General features: G+C 46.8%; 1 protein-coding gene across 6 annotated transcripts in view; it reads left to right on the top strand.

The window, feature by feature from the left end:
- Positions 1-23,227, top strand: part of STXBP5 (syntaxin binding protein 5) — a 1,306,577-nt gene that overhangs the window by 1,014,082 nt on the left and 269,268 nt on the right. For 4 of the 6 annotated variants that reach the window (XM_085611623.1, XM_085611620.1, XM_085611619.1 and 1 more), the window contains one exon: positions 13,433-13,498. In XM_085611623.1, coding sequence (XP_085467749.1) covers positions 13,433-13,498 — 66 coding nt within the window. The remainder of the gene's footprint in view (positions 1-13,432; positions 13,499-23,227) is intronic. The other 2 variants (XM_085611621.1, XM_085611625.1) reach the window with 1 other exon arrangement.

The raw sequence follows: 23,227 nt of genomic DNA on the forward strand, positions 1-23,227 counted from the left end.
CGTGTTGGAATTTCCAAGGCGGCACTTTTCATCGCAAGTGGAGTTGCGGTCTGTTGTACGCCTTTCCGCCTATACCACTTCTGCCCAGAATGCTGAAGATTAGGTGCGACCGGGCCCAAGTCATCCTTGTGGCTCCGGATTGGGCACGAACAGTCTGGTATCCCGAGCTGCTCAACATGGCCATCGATCCTCCGACCTGTCTGCCTCTTCGGGAGAATCTTCTGTCGCAGCAACAGGGGACGGTCCTCCACCCGAACCTGTCCAGCTTCCACCTCCTTGCGTGGAGATTGAGTGGCAGTTGACGTCTTTTGACCTGCCTCCCGAAGTTTGTGATGTAATCTTGGCAGCCAGGCGTCCCTCCACTAAACGGTATACGCCTACTGGTGGAACAAATTTGTGGCATGGTGCACAGCAAAGGCTGTGGATCCCCTCTCTGCCCCTTTTTCGGAGGTTCTCTTGTTCCTCCTTTCTTTGGCTCAGCAGGGCTCTGCTCTGGGCACTATCAAGGGCTATCTCTCGGATATCTCTGCCTTCCTTCGGCTTCCAGATCAGCCTTGTCTTTTCAAGTCCCCGGTTGTTAATCGTTTCTTGTAAGCATAACTCATCTCTTTCCTCCTATTTCCTTTGTTATGGCTCAGTGGGACTTGAATCTAGTCTTAACATATTTAATGTGCACTCTCTTTGAGCTGCTTCACAACTGTCCTTTGAGACTTCTGACGCTTAAAACTGCATTCTTGGTAGCCATTACATCTGCCAGAAGAGTGAGTGAGCTCCAGGCTCTTTCATCCAAGCCTCTTTTCCTGTCTGTCCATCCGGACAAGGTAGTTCCCAGGACTCGTCCATCCTTCCTGCCCAAGGTTATCACTGCCTTTCACATCGGGCAGACCATCACTTTGCCCACCTTCTTTCCACCTCTGCATCCTTCGGAAGAGGAAGAGAGGCTCCACCGTCTGGACCCAAAACGTGCGCTTTCCTTTTATCTGGATCACACCAAACAGTTCCGGTTGGATGATCAGCTCTTTGTTGGCTACGTGGGCGCCAAGAAAGATCGGGCCGTACACAAGCGGACTATCTCCCGATGGGTCGTTTTGTGTATCAAAGCCTGCTATTCCATTCCACCAGGGCGACGGCAGCTATTACTGCTTTGGGACGAGGCGTTCCTCTGCATGACATCTGTCAGGCAGGTAAGTGGGATTTGTTGCATACATTTACGAAATACTACTGCCTTGACAGTCGAGTCTGGAAAGACGGCTTCTTTGGCCGTTGTGTTCTCCCGGACTTTCTGGTGTGATCTTGGTGCGCAGACCCACCTCCAGGGTTGGTATTGCTGGGGTATGTATTCTGAGGTAAGGAATCTATAACTAACATGTTTCTTTCAGATGAACAAGTTACTTACCTTCGGTAACGATATATCTGTAAGAAACATAGGTTAGTTATAGATTCCTTACTGCCCCACCCATCCTCCCTGTTCTGCAAACTAATGTTCGAGGCATATGAGCTGCAGATTACACACTGCATAGATCGCCATCTGGTGTTGGGCCCGGATGTTTGCAGTTGTTTTTCCTCTTAGAAAGTCTTTGGAAGTCACGAGGTATGTGTCTCCTCCTTTGGATCGTATTGCACATGGGCTTCGGCTCCATCCTCAGATTGTTTTTTTCCGCCATCGGGCTCGGGTGTGTTCTTCGCGCTCCGGTTCCGAACAGTTTCCAGTTCTTCTGATCGGCGCGCAATCCTCCCCTTTTCGCGGTATTGTTTTTGATCGCGATCTCCACACTCGACGCGACTCTCCTCGTTCGAAGTCTTCGATTCCGGTCGTCGACGAAGGCCTTTGGGCCTACCTAAGCTCCGGTCCTGGCTGATGGAAAGGACTCCATTCAAGAAGTGTCCTCGATGTGGGTCCAAATTTCCCCACACTGATCTCCATGAGGTGTGCAACCTCTGCCTCTCCCCTGAACACGAGGCTCGAGACTGTTCGGCGTGCAAATCATTCCGGTCCAAGAAGACCATTCGAGACCGAAGGGCGAGGAGAACCATGGCACACTCGTCAACAGCGATTCCCGACGACCTCTTCGGAGAAGGCGTCGATGTTCCAGAAGAACAGCACACCGAAGAGGGCCTCGTCAGCGCCTCCGAAGCCGACGACTCAGATGTCGAGAACATCACTCCGGCACAGAGGGGCGTGAGTACTAACATCCACCCCCACCCCCACCCCCACCTCCCACGGCATCGAAAAAGGCTTCGGTCACGCCTTCGCCCTCGGGCCTAGGCGCGACCAAAGACATTGCTTCCCACTTCTCGCCTTTGGGCCCGGTTAAGAAGCCTATCAAGCCTTCTGGCGGCTCGGGCTCGAGCCAGCCTGCTGTCGGTGCCAAGAAACACTCCTCCGCACCGGCGCCAAAATGAAAATGGCCTCCTCCTCCGCGCCGAGCTCCACACCGAAGCACTCGGAACCCGAATACAAGCACCAGCTCCTCGGTACCGACACCGTCCCTGGAGCCGAGCAAAAAACCCAAAGCCATCGACACCCACACCTCGAAGCCGAAAGTCATTTCGAGCCGAGGAAACAACCAGCCATCTCGAAGCCGTACAGTTCAAAACAACGAACCGATGTCGATTCCAAGACTAAAAAATCTACGGCTCCGACGCCTTCGGATCGGCCACTCACTGAAGAACTATTTCGGCCTGATCCACTACAAAAAACACTTGTCAAAGACCCTAAAACTGGACATTTGATGCTCAGCATAAAAAGGGACCGCTGGACAAGCCTGCCCCAGCTCCACCTCCAAAGAGGAAAGACTTTGCTACCTCCCCTTTGAGAATACCTTCACCCCCTCCTCCACCTCCTCCTTCACCTCCTCCTTCTCCTCCCCCACCTCATCATTCCCCCACACCTTCTCCTGATGAGGATGATGACGATGTCTACGATGACACAGGGGACGAGCCCCATGACCAACCCACAGGGGACCCCACTCCTACAGGCTCCCCAGACCCATGAGACGACTTACGGAGAGTAAGGTAATACCACTGACCGCAGCGTTTTCATCTTGAACTAGCGCTCTATCTTTGCTCTGTTGTAAATTTAATCCGTTTTTAAGCTGTTCCCCGGTTTTCTATTTTCTTAGTTTTATTTTAATTTTTCCCCTGTTTTTAATACTCTTTATTGGCCACATACCTGCATTATAAATTGTGCCCCCACCGCTGCCTTTAGCGGGTTTGAAATCGGCAGATACACTCGTATTTGGCCGCCATTTTGGGACGGTTTGACTATTCAGTCCTGGCACCAGCACGCTGAGCGCTCTAGTGCTCCGGCGGAGGTGAGGGGAGGCCCTATTTAAAGCTCGCTGTGGTCGCGCAGCGGTGACGCGCAGCGGTGGTGCCAGACTCGTGCCGGAGTCGGGCCAGAGTCTTGCCCGTCTGCGCTCGTCCGCGTTGAGGACGGGCTGCAGGACGGGCTGTCCTTCATTATTATGCCCTTCGACAATCAGACTCAGGGTGGTCGTAAGTACATCTACTCTTCCACGACATTACTGTCTTTTCGACCTTGCACCCCCTTATTTTGTTCCTTGTGCATTCTGCCTTGCCATTATTTCACTTGTGCTGGTTGTGGCTTCACTACTGGTAAAATGCAGCTCTCCAAGACACAGCAGAGCGTTAAGCACTATAGGGGAAAAAGAAAGCCCACCAAGGGCCCTATCACCTCCCCGTCCCCTCTCCATTTCTGGAGCCTAAATTGTAGATCGCTCCCTAGGAACAAACTAAACATCTTCGATTTTATCACTGAGGAATCACCTGACGCTCTGTTCCTGACTGAGACTTGGATTCAGGCCAGCTCGGGTCCGGACATTGCCGCAGCCGTCCCTCCTAACTATGTTGTGCTGCATCAGGACAGACCCTTAGGTAAAGGTGGTGGAATTGCAATCATTTATAAATCTATCTAACAATGTAAACTGGAATCTCTACATCTTCCAGGTAGTGAGGCTGCACTGTTCAAATTTACGATTAATCCTCGAATGACGCTCTCCGGTTTGCTAATTTATCGGCCGCCCGGAAATGCCGCACCTTGGATTCCCTCACTTATTGATTGCTTATCAGCAACACTACTAAAATCTAATAATTTCACCATTCTTGGTGATTTAAACATTCATTTCGATGATGTCAACAACCCCCTCAATAAAGTCTTTCTTTCTGACCTTGAGGTTTTTAACCTCAAACTCTGTAACTCTGGAGCCACTCATAATGCTGGCCATCTTTTGGATCCAATCATCTCTACTCTCTCATTTGACTGTATCCACTCTGCCCGCCCGCTTGTCTGGTCTGATCACTATGCGGTTCACTTTGTACTACCACCTGCTTTATACTCTGCCAGGGTCCATGCGGATGAAATTAAATCATCATATCGCTGGGACAAGCTCAATATAGCCGATTTTAACCTGCGTCTAACTGAGTCTATTCCATCCTCCATCAATACTGACCAGAATCTGAATGTTTCCATCTCTGATTGGCTGACAGATGCAGTATCGTCTCTTGTCCCTCAATCCAGGAGCAAACATAGATCCTTGCGCCCACCAGCACCCTGGTATTCAGAGGAGCTGAAAATCCAACGCTCCAAATGCAAAGCCCTGGAGAGGAAATGGAGGGCGTCCTATTCAGCTTCCTCTAAAGTGATCTACAAAGAAGAATTAAAACTTTATCATGCAAACTGCAAACGTGCTAAGGCCTCCTACACTGTTTCCACAATCACTTCAGTGCAAAACTGTCCCCGAACTCTTTTTGCCACAGTTAAAAAACTCACAGGAGCTGATACTGTCCCCGCACTGCCGGCTTTAGATGCCACACAATGTAATGCCATTGCTGACTTTTTTGTATCTAAGGTTGAGGGCATCCATCAATCTCTTGCTTCCCTCCCCTCTCCAACTGATTTCTCTCTACACGGTCCGTATTGTAATACCTCCACCTTCCCCACTGAGTTTATTTACAACTGGACACCATTTGACGACTCTTCCTTCCTATCCTGCTTAAAAAGCATCAGGTCTGGACCTCCGCGGGACCCAGTCCCCATGAAGATACTCAAACAACTTGACCTTGAACCACGAAGATTCCTAATGAGGCTATTAAACGTCTCGCTCACCGAATCTCGAGTGGAACAGGACTGGAAACATGCCATGGTCGTCCCCCTGCTTAAAAAATCTGGTGCTGACATCACAAATCTTGCCAACTTCAGGCCTATATCCCTGCTGCCAGTCTGTTCTAAAATCCTAGAACGCCATGTTAACACCCAGCTTAATGAGTTTGTTGAAAACATGGGATATCTCCATCCGTCCCAATCAGGCTTTCGCGCTAATTACTCCACCGAATCCGCACTCCTAGGGGTAACTGAGCGACTCCGACACGGTATCGATGGCGGTGAGACCTTTGCGCTGATTCTTCTTGACTTAAGCGCTGCTTTCGATACCGTGTCCCACTCCATCCTATTGGAGTCTCTCGGTTCCCTCGGTGTTGCTGGATCTGCGCTCGCCTGGGTGTCCTCATTTCTTAATGAGCGCACCTTTCAAGTTTTCTCAAACAAAGCTGAATCTGCGATTCATTCCTCTGCCTACGGCGTCCCCCAAGGGTCTATATTGAGCCCTCTGTTGTTTAATATTTACATCAGACCACTTGCTTCCATCGTAGAGGACGCCGGTCTGTCTATATACTCATACGCAGACGACACGCAGATTGTGTTCTCTTTGTCTAGCAGCAGGGCTCAAGACACCTCTGCCCTCAAAATCGGCCTCTCCCGCGTTGCAGCTTGGATGCAAATGCATCTGTTAAAGCTCAACGGAGACAAGACCGAGGTGATCATACTAGGCAAACAAAAAGATCTCTGGGGTCCACGACATTGGCCCAGTGACATGGGTCCTCTGCCTACCCCCGTGCCTGTTGCTCGCAACCTCGGTGTCCTAATCGACGACAAACTCTCGATGAGGCAGCAGGCAACTAAGGTTGCTGCGATCTGCTTTAACACTCTTCGCTGGTTGCAAAAGATCATATGGATGCTGCCTGAGTCCACTCGTAGAACTGTCGTACAGGCCCTTGTGATGTCCCATATCGACTATGGCAATGTGCTTTATCTAGGAGCAGATAAAGCTACAATCAATAAACTCCAGGTTGTACAGAACTCAGCCGCCCGCCTGCTGCGTAATGTCCCAAGGAGAATGTCCGCAATGCAGGCTCTACGTGACCTCCATTGGTTAAAAATATCGGATCGAGTGGCCTTCAAAACTTTGTGCATCCTCTTTAAAATTCGCCAAGGCTCCGCTCCGGCCTACTTGCACAATCTTGCGCAGCCATATCAGCCTGGCCGCCTTTTGAGGTCATCCAACAGTGGCAATCTTGTGATTCCCAGAATCCGACTGACAAAAATGGGAGGCCGTTCATTCGCATATCTGGGCCCCAAGATGTGGAATGCTCTCCCATTGGCGCTTAAAACAGAAACCAGTCTTCTGGCTTTCCGCAAAAATCTGAAGACCCTCCTGTTCTAGTTCCAGATTCCTCCGGTCTAGTGTCTCCCTCTTGCAATTACTTGTTTTCCGATTTCTCCTCCAGTCTATCCCTGGCGCCGGGAAACCCACTGCGGGTAGCTGCGCGCAATATAAGTTCAATAAAATAAATAAATAATAACATTCCAGACATCCCTAACGTCCCGCAGGACGACCTTTACCCTTCAAGACCATCCCCCCCGGAAGACACAATGGGGTTTAACCAACTATAATAGGGCTGCACACTACCACGGAGTTGATCTCCATACAGACCCCGTGGAGGAGGACTTCCTCCTAGATAAGTTTGACACAACACACAGGGCCACTTCCATCCTGTCCATGCTTAAAGGGGTTATCAAGCACGCGCTAGAGGTCTTTAAAGACCCGGTCAGGGCCAGGGTCATCAACCCACGCATCAAGAAGAAGTATAAGGCCGCCCCTACAGACCCCACCTACATCAGAGGGCCAGCACCACTAGACTCCCTAGTAGTGTCCACTGCAAGAAAGCGTGCAAACTCCCAGGCATCAGGCAAGGCACCACCACCTGATAAGGAGTCCAAACTCCTGGACGCCTCTGGCAAGCGCACTGCATCCCAGGCTGCCAACATATGGCGCATCGCAAACACACAAGCGCTTTTGGCAAGATATGACAGGGCACATTATGATGAACTGGAAGCCATAATGCAACACCTCCCTGATAAATACAAAAATATAGCCAACGAGCTAATCCAGGAGGGTAAAACCAACACCTCCATTCGCTGCGCCCTAGATGCAGCTGACGCCCGCTCTAGGGCAATTAACACCAGCATCCTCCTCCGTAGGCATGCCTGGCTACAAATTTCAGGTTTCAAACCCGAGGAGCAGACTTCCACCCTTAACCACCCCTTTGACCAGGAACATCTGTTTGGCCCAAAGGTTGAACATGCCCTGGAAAAAATGAAAAAAGACACATAAGGCGAAGTCTATGGAAGCCTTACAGTCGAACTCCCAGGCGCTCCTTTCGCCGCTCTTCCTTTCGAAGCACCTCCAGTGGCTACTTCTCCGATCACGCTTCTACTTCCTATAAAGCCCCTACCCAATCCACCTTCACAAGGGGTTACCAAAGAGGCGGCTACAGGGGCAACAATAATAAAGGCAGAGGCAAGACTAACACCTCCCGCTCTGCCTCCACCCCTACCCAATGACTTCCCTCCACTCCCCCCAGACCATCCCACTCCGGTCGGGGGCAAACTCCACAATTTCCTTCCTCTCTGGACTACTATCACCTCAGACACATGGGTAACACGAATAATTCGGTCAGGCTACTGCCTCGAACTAACATCTACCCCCCCAAACATTCCACCCAAACAACGCCCAATGTCACAGGAACATTTGTCACTTCTAAAGCAGGAGGTAATCTCCCTCCTACAGAAGAGTGTGATAGAACTAGTTCCTACCCACCAACAAAATATGGGAGTTTACTCCCTATATTTTCTCATACCAAAAAAAGACGACTCTAATGCCCATCCTGGACCTCAGACCCCTAAATCACTATATACACTCAGACCATTTCCACATGGTCACACTCCAGCAGGTACTTCCCCTGCTCTCCCAAAACGACTTCCTTGCCACCCTAGACCTCAAGGACGCCTATTTCCACATTCCTGTTCACAAGGCTCACAGGACGTTTCTCTGATTTGTAGTGGAAGGTCAACACTATCATTTCAAAGTGCTCCCATTTGGAGTCACCACAGCACCACGGGGGTTTACCAAGTGCCTAGCGGTGGTGGCAGCACACCTGCGAAGACAACACATCCACATCTTCCCATACCTAGACGACTGGCTCATAAAAGCCAGCTCATACAACCAGTGTTTACGACACACTCACGCCACTATCCAACTACTTCACGAACTGGGCTTCACGGTAAACCACACAAAGTCCCATCTGCAACCGTTCCACGTAAAACAATACCTCGGTGCCACCATAGACACCTCAAAAGCGCTAGCCTATCCCAGCCCTGCCAGGATAGCAAGCATTCAGGCTCTACGTGCCAAATTTCAACCGGAACACTTGCTTCAAGCTCGAATGTTCATGCAACTTATAGGAATGATGGCCTCTTGCATGTTCATAGTACCTCACGCAAGACTCCAGATGCGTCCTCTCCAAGAGTGCTTAGCGCGCCAATGGAACCAGGCCCAGGGTCAATTGACAGATCTGGTGTTGGTAGACGGTCGTGCCCATCGCTCTCTGCAGTGGTGGACCACCAAAAACCTTTCCAAAGGGCGACCGTTCCTGGAACCCGTTCCTCAGATAGTACTGACAGCGGACGCATTGCTCTCCGGCTGGGGAGCTCACCTACTACATCACACCATGCAGGGCAGGTGGACACCTCAACAAAAGTTACTCCACATCAACCATCTGGAGTTACTAGCCATATTCTTAGCCCTAAAAGCCTTTCAAACATATGTCTCAGGCAAGGCAGTCTTAGTCCGCACAGACAACATGACAGCCATGTACTATATACAAAAACAACGTGGCACACACTCTCCGCTGCTCTCTCAGCTAGCACAGAGCATATGGAGATGGTCCATACCCCAAAAAATCTTTCTCCTAGCCCAACATGTCCCAGGAGTCCAAAAGATTATGGCCGATCTGCTGAGCAGACAAACACAACAGATCCACGAGTGGGAACTCCATCCACAAGTTCTTCACCCGTACTTTCAAATGTGGGGGCATCCACAGATAGACCTCTTCGCCACCCACGAAAACGCCAAATGCCCAAGCTTCGCCGCCAGATATCCACACCCATTGTCCAAAGGCAATGCGATATGGATGAACTGGTTAGGCAGATTTGCGTACACTTTTCCGCCTCTCCCACTCATTCCATTAGTGGTGCGCAAACTACAAAAACACTCCCTCACTCTCATCCTAGTAGCTCCAACTGAGGCCAGACAACCGTGGTACACCACACTGCTGGAACTATCTGTAGTACCGCACCAAAAGTTACACCTCTCTCCACACTTCTTAACCTAGAACCATGGAGAGATCAGGCACCCGGACTCAGCTCGGCTCAACCTTGCGATCTGGCTTATGAATTCCTAGAATTCGGTTATCTAAATCTTCCCCCTGACTTTATGAACGTCATTAGAGAAGCTAGTCGACCTACTACTAGAGCTTGCTACGCAGCCAAGTGGAAACGTTTTGTGGTCTATTGTCACAACAATAACTTCAATCCACTAGATGTGTCCATTCAACACAACATAGATTATTTACTACACCTACAAAGATGCAACCTAGCCTACACGTCTATTAGACTGCACCTGGCGGCCATATCAGCCTATCTACAAAACAGACAACATCTATCACTCTTTAGAGTACCTGCCATTAAAACCTTCATGGAAGGCCTCAAAAGGATAATTCCCCCCAGAGTACCACCCTCAACTGCGTGGAACCTAAACATCGTTCTCACCAGACTAATGGGGCCTCCCTTTGAACATCTACACAAATGTGAACTTCAATTCCTAACATGGAAAACTGCTTTTCTTGTAGCCATTACTTCCCTTAGAAGGGTCAGTGAGATACAAGCACTCACCATTCAAGAACCCTTTCTGCAAATGCACCATAACAAAGTTGTTCTCCGCACTAATCCATAATTCCTCCCTAAAGTCATTTCTCCCTTTCATCTGAACCAATCTGTGGAACTGCCCGTATTCTTCTCGCAGCCTCAGACCATTGCAGAAAGAGCTCTCCACACACTAGATGTCAAATGAGACTTACTCTACTACATCCAGAGAACACAACCCTTTCGTAAGACCAAACAACTGTTCGTATCTTTCTCACCACCACACAAAGGCAACCCCATCTCCAAATCTGGGATAGCTAGGTGGATTGTCAAATGCATACAGATTTACTACCACAAAGCCAAATGTATGCTCACTGTTCCCCCTAAAGCCCACTCTACACGTAAAATAGGGGCTTCCATGGCATTTTTAGGAAACATTCCCCTAGATGAGATCTGCAGAGCTGCTACATGGTCTACACCGCACACTTTCACTAAACACTATTGTGTAGATGTGCAAACTAAACAACAAGCTAGTGTGGGCCAGGCTGTACTCAAAACTTTGTTTCAAACCACTGCAACAGATACTGGTGGTCGCCGCTAGGAGCGAGTACTGCTATATAATCTATGCACAGTGTGTAATCTGCAGCTCATATGCCTTGAACGGCAAATGCTACTTACCAGTATGCATCTGTTCTTGGCATGTAGAGCTGCAGATCTACACACGCCCACTTGCCTCCCCGGCTACCTTTATCTGTTCCAGTTTATCTTATTTAGATACAGCACATATGGGCATCTTCACTGCCTATTACTACGCTCCATAATTTCCCTGCTGGCGAAAAACAATCTGAGGATGGAGCCGAAGCCCATGCGCAATACGATCCAAAGGAGGAGTCACATACCTCGTGACTTCCAAAGACTTTCCAAGAGGAAAAACAACTGCAAACATCCGGGCCCAACACCAGATGGCGATCTATGCACAGTGTGTAGATCTGCAGCTCTACATGCCAAGAACAGATGCATACTGGTAAGTAGCATTTGCCTTCTAGGGTTAAGGAAACCCTTTCAGGGCCCTAGTTTTGTCTGCCAGTGTCTTACATGGCTCTGCGTTCCTGGCGTGGAAAGTCGTGTACAGAACTGAAGTCAGCGCGCGAGGGTGGGGTCTAAGTAGCTGCTACGACGTCATCCCGGCAGCCACAACGCCAACGATGGACGCGGAGCCAACCGACGCCACCTTTCGACGGGCAGAAGTACTGCAGACGAAAAACTTTCTGGATCCAGTCTGACGCCTGGGGGTAATTCTAAGGTAAGGAATCTATAACTAACCTACGTTTTTTACAGATACATAGTTACCGAAGGTAAGTAACTTGTTCTTATAGCATATTATGAAAGATACAACCCCAATAGTATCAGCAGTATGTGCAGTTAGTAAAGAATAAACTTATTCTAAACGAAGTTAAACAAATCCAAGTATAAGGGTGGGAAGGATGATATTGTCTCCTCTTGTGTGGGATACTCCTTGCCTCTATAGAATTGAAAATTTCCTTCAAAATAGCTAGAAAAGTTTTCATTCTGTGTCAAGACTGAAGGCTTGTAATATACTTGTGTGAAGCCATTTCCGTCACAGGCTTAATGTAGTACTTAGGGGGCTTCCAGTCCTTACTTTGTAAGTTTCTTAAGGGATCCTCACTTATTTGATCCAGTGGTTTTAGTCGAAGTCACTTTTTATGATCTTTGTTGTCTCCTTAGTCTTTTGAATGTTACACTACTCAAGTTTAGTAGTGTCTTATTGTTCGTCCATATATCAGTCTTGCTTGGAAAAGAGTTGTCAATCATACGTGGTATTTTTGAGTTAATGTTTAATTTCTTAAAAGTTAGCACCCCACCTTTCTCTGATTAGGTTATGGTTGCTGCACAAATGGATTCTATGCGCATTGCATTGCGATTTGGTTCTAAGTTACTAAGAATTTTTTAGAATGTGTTGTTTCATGTGGAGGTCCAGGAAGTGGGCAAGTATCGTTCTGTTAGTTTTGTGTCTTTCTTTTAAGGAGCAATTGACGTTATGTAGGCTTGAAGGCTGTAAATTCTTGTTTCTAAGACTAGACATCTGAGTAGGGAACCCGTTTGAAAGATTTTTCATTCTGCATAGCAGCTTTCTCCCCTGCAGTGCATGAAGTTCTAATGTTCTTATCCCTGTTTTCTACGTTGTCTTAAGTATCCTTCAGTTGCTTAGTTTGTATTCTTAGAAGCACTATTCCTCGTCACCATTTAATACATTCTCTTTTCTTCCTCTCATGGTGTGACTTCCCATGCTGCGGTTTTAATGTTTAACAATGTTTTAACTGTGTTTTAGAAACATTACTTTTATTTAAACATTTGTACACTAACGATACGTTTACCGTTTAAGTCCGTGCACTTTGAATCTATATGTTCAACACCTGTTTTGCCATTTTAAGCGAAAAGCTGCCCAAAGCCCCCAGACCTCTCACAATCAGAAAGGCAACAGAACAAGCTTGGTTAGCTAGTGTGCAGGCAGAGGCAACTACGGTTTTCCAAGAGCTCACAGCTTGTGATTTATTTCTTAATTCTTACCCTTTTGTAATTGAAACTTTTTTTCGTTAAAGAGGAGAGGCTTGCCTCTTATTGGCTTAACGGGATGTGTTCTTCAAACATTTTCTCTTCCTACTTCTCCAGCACTTTGAATTACCGAATAGGTATGAATACTTACAAATCGCAAATGATTGTAAAGAGTAAGCATGGAAGTAATGTTTCTCTTTTCCTGATAAAAAACCCTAGCGATTCGGTGAAGGTTCATGACACCATTTAAACCATAATTCAGTAAACTTACCTTTGCATGTAAACTTAAAGAATGATAACATTGATAACAGTCAGAAATAGTCTCACCAAGGCACTTCTCATGAGAACTCAGTTTTAACTAGGACTTATAATATCCAATCATGAGGTTTTTGTTTCATATCTACCGAACCTATGAAACCTAAATGAGCTGTCACATGGCTTGCAAAAGGCTGTGTTCATGCCAAGTCGTGTGCAGATTTCACCATATTTCTAATGCGATTATTTTTAATCCCTCACTGATGTCTTTAATGACACCATGGCAGAATGGTGGTAGTCTCTTTTTTGTTTCTTTTTAGCTGAATTAGATTAAATGATACCTGGAGAATCGTCTGCTTGTTTTTTTTTCAGTTTCAATAATCACGATATTGCTGAACTTGTTAAAAAAAACAAAATTGAGTGCAGTACTTTTCCTACTTAAACCTTTATGAGACATGATACCATGAGATAATTGTAATAGAGGGATTACCTTTCCTATGTCGATTCATTTTGAATTATTCTGCTGTGATTTCTCCTTCCCAGCAGGTCTTTGTGATATCAACGAAACCACTACGACGTCAGAGGAACGGTGCAAGTCTCCCACTTCAGGTAATAGGACGACATTCATATAATGACAAACAGCTTGTTTTGGTGAACTGAATGCAGCATTGTTTCTCTGCTGTCTACCAATAATCTCTAATGATATTTGAATTTGTTGTCCTCTATCCTTTGGTTTGAGCCTATGTACTTTAAATCTGGAGTAAAAAACACTTCCCGAACTCGAGTGCTGCAAACATTTATTGCTTATAGGTTATTTATAATGAACATTTATTGGTTACAGGCTTTAATGCTCAGCCGAATCCTATCCTGTACATCTGGTAGAGACTTATAGTCTCAGATTATTTATCTTAGAATTATCCTCAGGCGTTAGACTGGATCCGGAAATATTCTTGTGAGCAGTACCCCTGCGCGCTGGTAGGTGGTGATGCGGAGCCACTCCAAGTGCTCGTTGTCGCACTCAAAGTCGTCCAGGCATTCGAGTAAGTCCCACAAGCACAAAAGGAGCAAGAAGTTGACAAAGTCTTTGACTTCACCCAGTCCGTCAAAGTCATCCAAAGAGAAGAGAGAGAGAGTTGTCATTCAAGGCCTAGCTCTGTGGTTGAGATTGCGCCTGGCCACCTGCACCTCCCTGAGTTTCCGCGAGCGACCACTGCCCAACTCCATGAATTTTATGAGGCCATGTGCCTCATATTTGAGCGAACTGTTTCTGCTGGAGTGCCTTTGGGCTCGGGTGGTGCCCCTACTGGTCTTCTGCCAGGGGTTCGCCCCTGGCGACAGTCTGGCCCTTTGGATCCATGGGCGAATGTGGACCACCACCGGTCATGCCACCTTAATCTTCTCTGGTGCTGGCCCCACTGCCTACGTCCCCGGCGTAATAGTTCCCATATACATCCCCGATTCTGACACAGAGCTGGATGGGCACAACTGGAGGCATTCCATGCAGGCTGGAGTCTGTGCACTATTCCTACAGGCTAGGACTTGGAGATGACTGCCTCTAGATGTCCACGAGAACACCTGCTGTGAGGATGTGGCAGATGCCAGTGAACCGGACAGCTCCCCAGATATTGGCTTGGTCTCTCCTCCTATCTTGGCTTCAGAGGAGGAAGCCTCATTTGCAATGATGGTGGGGAGGGCGGCCAAGGTCCAGGACCTTTAGCTACCCTCCGTGGCTGTCAAGACAAACATCTTGATGGAAGTGCTTCTCCCCTTTAATAAATCCCTCATGGACGTCCCACTCGGGGCCTGGTCCAAGACTTGCAAAGGGGCTCCTGTGAATAGGTCAATTGCCCACTGCCAACTGCCTGCCCCAGGGGACCCCAACGTCCTCACTTAGCACCCCATCCGGGAGAGCTTGGTGATCAAGCCTCCACTTCAAGAGTATATCTTGGTGTGTTCTCTACCACTCCACCAGACAGGGAATCCAAGATGCTGGATACCTTGGGATAGATGATTTCTTCTGCTAGCCTGGCACTGCTGTCGATGAACATTGCATACCTTATGGGCTGATACTCCCATTCGTTCTAGTACTCGGTTGCTCAGATGCGGTCTATGGTCTCTGGGGAGGCCCAAGCCATACTTTCCCAAGCTGACGGAAGTGACACAGCTAAGTTTGTTATACACTGTGGGCAGGATATGACTTACTCACTAGGCAGAGCGGTTTCATTGTTGGTCGCCCTAGGTCACGACACCTGGTTGAGAACTACTGACATTTCAGGGATGTCCAAGCCTCGCTCATGGCCCTTTGACAAGGAAGACTCACCCCTAGAGCGCGCCAAGGGCAGTAGAGCTACGGCCAGCACCTTGAGCCGTTCCATGGGCCCTCCCCAACCCCATTCTACCTTTCACTCCTTTTGTGGCCACGGAAGCGGCTTCAAACCGTGTCTCTACCTATCCAGCCACTGTGGCACACAAGCTTCCCAGACCCTGCGTGGCTGAGTGCACAATACCAACAGATCTCGTGGGTTAGGAAGCCAGAGGTCGGGCCAGTCCACCCCCTTCCTGGCAGCCTCCAAGCCTCTTTAGATTGCCCTCCGACCAACATGGGCATCCATTGGGAGCTAGGATACGCCATCAGCTACCCCACTGGAGGTTGATAACATCCGACCACTAGGTTCTCTATATTGTCCAAAGGGGCTACTCCCTCCCCTTGTGACTACCCCCCCTCCATGTCACCCATTTGCGGCAGGCTGATGGAGAACCACATCTCTGTACTCCGCCAGGAAGTGGCAGCTCTCTTGGCCAAGGGAGCCACAGAGAGGGTGCTGGTATCAGACGTTGGTCGTGGTTGTTATTCCCACTACTTTCTAGTGCCCAAGAAAGACGGAGGCCTCTGTCCTAACCTAGACCTGTTCCCTCTCAATTTCTTCTTAATAAAGAAGAAATTCAAAATGCTCACACTAGCTCAAGTCCTGTCTGCCTTGGAACCGGGAGACTGGATGGTAGTTTTGGACTTGCAGGATGCATAATTCTGCATTCCCATCCTGCTTACCCACAGACATTACCTGAGATTCACGGTAGGCCACAAGCACTTTTAGTTAGCCGTGATCCCCTTTGGTCTTACCAGCACCTCTTGGGTGTTCATCAAGGTGATGGTGATTGCAGCTAATCTACTGAAATCAAAATCAGGGGTACCACTCTTCCTGTATCTCGATGACTAACTGTTGAAGGCAGGCTCACCCCAGGTTGTCATCTCCCACCTCCAGACTAAGGCAGACCTCCTGCACTTGCTTGGGTTCACTATCAACATGCTGAAGTCACACCTGATCCCTTCTCAGGTGCTTCCTTTCATCTAAGCTGTTCTGGATCTGTGCAGTTTTGGGCGTATCCTACCAATCAGCGACTCCAGGATATTCAAGCTATGATGACAATATTTCAGCATCTATGCTGGGTTTCGGTGAGACTGACTCTGAGGCTGTTGGGCCTCATGGCCTTCTCCATCCTGCTAGTGATGCATGTCAGTTGACATATGTGGGCTCTGCAGTGGGACCTGAAGTTCCAGTGGCGCAGCATCAGGGGAATTTATTTGACATGTTCCAGATCTCGGATGGCACTGCAAAGGATCTGCAGTGGTGGCTAATGGACTGCAATTGTGTCACCAGCAGACGCCTAACCCTTCCCCAACCAGGTATGCCGGTAGTGACAGATGCGTCACTCCTGGGTTAGGGCGGCTATTTGGGATAAGTAGAGATCAAAGGAATCTGGTCTCTGGCGTAATCCACCTCCACATCAACCCATTAAAAGTCTTTCCATCCTTCATTAAGGGAAGGTTAGTGCAGGTGTTCACAGACAACACCACTGCCATGTGGTACTGCACCGAACAGTGCCTCTGGACGTGGCTGGAACATCAGGGCATTTTCCTTGTGGTTCAACACCTGGCGAGCTCTCTAAACACCAGAGCGGACAAACTCAGCCGAAGATGCCTAGCAGATCATGAATGGCGTCTCCAACTAGAGATGATGCAAGATCTGTTTCAGCAGTGGGAAGAGCCTTGGGTAGATCTGTTCACCACCACAGAGAATGTGCAATTTCAGCATTTCTAGAGTTTCCAAGGCAGACTTCGCTTGGAGACACTTTTTATCTTGAGTAAAGCTTAGGCCTCCTGTACGCCTTTCCACCAATGCCATTTCTGCCCACAGTTATCAAGAAAATCATGAACGACTGGGCTCCGCACTGGGCTTGGAAAGTCAGGTATCCTGAGCTGTTGAGCATGTTCATCAGTCCTCTAATCAGGCTGCCCCTTCAGGAGGATCTCCTGTTGGGCAGCGGGTTTCACCCAAGCCTGTCAACGTTCCTCCTTCATGCGTGGAGATTGAGCCGCGGCAGTTGACAACTTTTGAACTTCCCTTCAAAGTTTGCAATATAATTTGGCAGTTAGGCATCTCTCCACCAAGACGGTATACACCTGCCATTAAGGAAAGTTTGTGGCATGATGTACAGAAAAACAGGTTGACCCCCATCCTCTCCCCATTAACAGATTCTTTTGTTTATTCTTTCTCTAGCCCAGCAGGTCTCTGCTTTGGGCACCTTAAAAGGCTATCTTTCTGCCGTCTCTGCATTTCTGCGGTTGCCCGATCGGCCATCCCTATTCAAGTCCCCTATTGTACATAGGTTTCTGAAAGGTATCCAGCACATGTTCCCACCTTCACCCATCATCATGGCTCAGTAGGACCTACATTTAGTCTTAAACTTTCTCATGTGTGCTCCCTTTGAGCCGTTCCACAGCTTTCCTATCAGGCGCTTTGCCAAAAGAATGACATTTCTAATGGCAATAACATCTGCCCGGTGAGGCAGGAAGCACCAGGCTTTGTCATCTCATCCTCTGTATCTTAACATCTATACAGACAAGCTGGTTCTTTGGACTAGAGCTTCCTTCCTGCCAAAGGTAGTCACTCCCTTTCATGTAGGACAGTCTATCGCCCTTCCTACCTTTAACGCTCTGCCTCATCCATCTAAGAAAGAAGAGCAAATCCACTGTCTAGACCTAAAAAGAGCATTGTCGTTATACCTTGACCACACTAAAGAGTTCCTGGTGGAGGACCAACTCTTTGTGGGATGTGCAGGAGCCCAGAAACAGACCATCTCACGATGGATCGTGCTCTGTATCAAAATCATAATGGATCTAAAAAAATATAGTGAACTTGATACTTCACCTGATACAAGGTTGATTTCCCCCATTGGGCCCCCAACAGAAGAGAGGTCTTCTGTTGTGGTAATTTGATGTGCTGCTGAGTTCCTGGACCAACAACTGTGTTCTGTTTGAGGTTAAAATGAACATGCTTACTGAACTTATATGGCCTGGGCTTGCTTTCTCTGAAGCCTTACTCCCATCCCACGAAGACCTAAATAGTACTGTGATGGGCAACTTGTCTAACGCTTGATGTTGCCCACTGGTGAATAGGCAGGTGGCCAGATGCACAGACTGACACCAAGTGGCCTTAAATTATGCAGTATCCTACTCATAGTCTGGTGGGCCAGGCGTCCATCAGCAAAGTGAGCCCTAATTAATTTTCTATGAACCCTCAACCCCACTTCTCCAGGCAGGGAGTAAAAGAAGATTGAGGCATTCAGGAAACAAATGTTCTCTTTGGCAAGCCTGACCTTGAGGTCAACCAATAAATTTGCCGACCGGCCTGTTATATGCATGCCCTCTGAGACACGTTTAGCAAGATCTTGCCAGTGGTTCTGGGAGTCGGCTTCAGAGCTGGGATTGCTATTTTATATTCAGTCTGCACAGTAACAGAAATAATAGGTGTGGTAAAAAGCTTCTCCGTCAGCACTACCACCTGATGCGCTTGTGTGTGCTGATTTCAAACCTTTTTGTGCACCTAAATTGATCTTAAATACACTAGAAAGTTATTTTGGAGACCGATTCACAGTATCTGATTTTGTGTAATGCTGCGCTTGTAAAATACTTTTGCTAATGCAAATTTTTCATGTTAGCAGATTTAGTAATTAGGCACAAGAAAGAGAGCATTCAGAGGGCGGTGACATTGCAGTGGTATGTAATAAAGTCCCTTGCAAACGTGGAATAGATAAAAAAGCTTTTTGCAAAGATGTCGAGCTACATTTCACGTATAAATACTAAGTAAGATATGCATTTTGGCCACAATTGAACCTTTTCCTTAACTCCAGCCTTACCCATAACACCATATCCCTTACCCTACCCTTACTTTAAATCTAACTGTAATGTATTAAAGTGTTTACCAAGTTGCTTTATTTTTAACTGTTAAAACCATTTGTAAATAAGTAAAAACTACAGTTTAGTTGTTTATTATAAAAACACTGCTGTAAAATAAATTAGTAGGAAACTTCATTTATTTACCTGATATTTATGCAGCTCAGTTTTTGTTTACCACCTCATTTGTACTATGAGCCATAAGTGCAAAATGCTGAGAGCACCCAAAAACCCGTACGTTTACGGGTATTCACTACAGTTTTCCAGGACGTTTTATTCCTTCAAGGATAAGAATGCAAAGCTCCCTTTGTTATGAGCAGAACAAAGTAGGTGTCATGGGTGAAATAAAGGAGGGACCATTTGTGTATTGACATGGATGTGGAATTTCTATAGCCCGACGCCCAGTACATATTGTTTGGCGTCCAGGGCAACAAGCTCTCATGTGTATTTTGTCCTTTGGACAATTAGGCCAAACCCCCTACAGAACAACCCCTTTGGCTGCCAGTTTACATTATAACATTATGGATCAGGAAAGGGTATTGTCTGCAGATAATTGCGTCCATGTATTAATGCTGTTCAAACTTGTATTTATGGTTCATTAATACAAAGCCTTTATTGATAGGATGAGCGCTCTAGGTAAATGTAAGCTCGTGCTGCATTACTGGCAGTAGTTCCAGTTTAAAAATGTGTACACACGTTTTTAAAGTTTAGCAATATATGGCTATGTATAATGTTCCCAGAATGCTCTGTGCTAAGATGCAAATATTTGCAGAAGCTATAAAGCAAGATGTGATGATTCTTTGCTTTCAAAATAAAATCTTCATAAAAAATGCAAATAGGAAAAAAACATTTTGCTAAAGTACTGTAATATTTTAGGTAACATTTCTTTGCAGCATCATTTAGTAAAATGTGTTGATTTATGCAATCATTTCCCAAACATATTCAAAATGGAGAATCGGTGTAACCAGTTTAAATAAGATTATGGGAAACATAAAAATAAACAAGCATTGGCAAAGCCAGTAGGTCTGAAATTGGTGGTCACCCTTTTGGTTTTCTCAATGTGTCTTGTTTTGGCATGGTTTTTGTAAAACCTTATTGGTGTGGGAGATACCAGGTCCTTATCATTATAACAAACAATTGCAAAAGCAAAACTTGTTTTTGGTCTCAAAAAGCACACATTGCCACATTAGTTCCTAGCACTGAACAAAACTACTTTGTGTGCTGATAGGTTCCTTGTGAAAGAGCAGAATACTGTCACACAGAGTGAAGCCAGCCAATAGACAGCGAGAGAGAGACAATTTGAATAAACACAAAAGGTCATGGTTAATGCCAGAGTCCAATCTGACGGGGGAAAAGTCGCTCGGGCCCCCACTGGGCCACTTGCGACATCTGAACATCACATACACAGCCCAAATCAGCAACCACACTGGCCAAAAAAGTGTCCCACAGCTGCAACTCCGATACCGGCCCATCGCCCGAGTGCCTGCCTTACCAATCCGTCCCGTTCGCTCCTCTAGATTGTAATATCCATACTAATTTGTGGAGAGTGGCAATATTATCAGGGGGCGCTCAGATCTGCACATCTTCCTTCCTGCAGACATTTTTTTAACTTTGTTTCCGAGGTTATAGGACATCAGCAGTTTTAGGCCTTTGCTTAAGGTTGCACCATTAGGGGCTGGTAAGCGGCATGCTTCATCAGACCTGCTTTTTCTCCGACTGTTCAAGGGAATATTCTATTGAAAACAGTTTTAACATAGTTACACTGCCGAAATACAGTGCTAAGAGTAGCATTTCAACGCAGTACAGAAAGTCATTTCCGATTTTTTTTCTTAAGGGGATTCGGCGCCTCAGCTATTTTGTGATGTGGATTTGGTCACCGTCTCTACTTGGGTATAACATTTTATTGAAAATGAAGGATCTGAGTGTTTCATGTGTAATGGTATGTATTGTAACACATTCAGTAACATTGTTTATTCGTTATACTTTACTATTAGTTACCCACCATTATACTATCTTTAAATGTTGCTAACTAAAATTATACCCTACTTACAAGACCAGAAGATACCTGGGACTTTTGTGTTCCCATGCGGAGGAGATGTGGCATTTCAGACTCGGCAGTTACTGTGCAGCCAGGTCATGACATGTCTGTTTATGGTGGATTCTGTTCTCTGCACTTACAGACATTAACACTATTCATTCTTTTGCTGTTAAGATTGATTTGATCCAGCTCTATCGTCAATTCCACTGAACCCCATACTTACTGGCATACCTTTATGCCTCATACTGCTGATGATGTTAATATAAATCCTTTGTTTTAAGTACATCAATTGCTTATGCATACAGCATTCTTCTGATGGCTCTTCTGAAAGCTATTTCTACAGCCAACTCATTCTTCTGGCTCTCAAGGTGACTGTCTCCTTGTCTCATAGCGCTTCTACAGCACTTGTGAGGTGGAGGTTTCTACTACTGTAAAAATATAAATAAATTATCTAGATGCAGATGATGTGGTAAATTATTGGTTTATTACCATATGTCAGTGGCCTCCTTAAGAAGTGTGAAGCTCTTCAGCTTCATTCGCACTTTCTGTCACCTACTTCGTTCCTATTTGCTAGCTTCAGCCCATGTTTAGAACTGAGACTCACCCATTTGCATGATGGATATGCCCTTTGTGTGCTGAATGAGCGAGACACCTCTTTACCAGTCTTGCTGGATCTCTCATCTCAGTAACCTTCACTGTGGTGGACTATGCAGGATGCACTTCTCCCTCTGAGCATCATGCATGGGAATTTCAGGGAAGGCCCTTGATTGGTTCTCTTCTTTACTTTCTGGACATACTCAATATGTTCAGTTTATTTTTTCTAGGCAGTTTTCATTCCCATACCCTTTGTGGTACATCAGAGTTTGATCCTGAAACTCTTTCTTTGACAACATTTGTTTGAAACAATTGGTAAAAGAACTGAGGGCACTCGTGTCTCCCTTCTGCAATACTGCGATGAAACTCCTATTCAGTGATCGATATCTCATCTCATTCAAAAATGAATCCTTCAAAATAGAAATCCTGATGGATATATTTTGCTGCAGATTCCTAACCCTATGACTGCACCTATAAGGCTTCAGACTGGTCCATTAAAAGATCACCCCAGCAATGACTATTTAGTGGTGCCACGCAGCTCCAGCCACGTATCTACAGATATGACATTGCTGGATTATATCTGAAAGAAACACGTTAGTTAGATTCCTTACCTTAGAATATCCCCAGCCGTCAGGCTGGATCCGGAAAGATTTTCGTCAGCAATACCCTTGCGCGTCGGTAGGCATCGTCTGCGGCTCCGCGTCCGTCGTCTTGATCGCCGAATGACGTCGTCGGAGTACTTAGACGCCGCCCTCGCGCGCTGACGTCAGTTCTTCTTTTTTCTGCGCCAGTAAGCGCAGATCCGGGAAGAGCATAACCTTTTAGTCACTTTTTGACTAATCTTTTTTGGTTCCTATTTCCTTCTATGTAGCTGGAGGCCTGAAAAAAGCCACTAGTTTGCACTTCCAAAACCCGCTTACTAAAACTCTCGCCAGAGCAGCGCTAAAGCGCTGGCTCAGTCGAGCCCTAAAAAGTAGTGATTTTTAACAAATAAAACATGACCAAAACAGCAAAAATACAATCAGTAGAACTGAACATAAGCAGTTTTAAAGATTTAACTGAATAAAGCGCCAATAAGCTCAAAGCGCCAACTGTGGTTATCTGGTCGTGTTGGACCACGTCAAAGTCACAAGTTCAGGCCGAACACGATGGAGCGCAGGCCAGCTACAGGGACCCAGTTAGGCCAACTGAACAAGAGTTCTTTAAATCCTGGTTTCAGAGCTATGCAAAGTCCTTGCATTGAGTTGCGCTGGCCGGCATCGAGAAATCATCGATGTTGAACTTGTAATGAGAGTTCCTGCACCAAGATGCATCGCGCAGCCAAGTCAGTGCCCGTCGATGAGAGCTTGCAATGCAAACTTTTGTGTCATCGTTGAGGAAGCTGCTGGGATTTGCAAAGATTTGTGTAGGGATGGGTCGGTGCTGAGGTTGCAGTGCGTTGCTCTGGGTCGGTGCTGGTGAAGCCACTAGG

Source organism: Triturus cristatus, chromosome 6, assembly GCF_964204655.1.
Source record: "Triturus cristatus chromosome 6, aTriCri1.1, whole genome shotgun sequence".
Taxonomy (NCBI): Eukaryota; Metazoa; Chordata; class Amphibia; order Caudata; family Salamandridae; genus Triturus; species Triturus cristatus.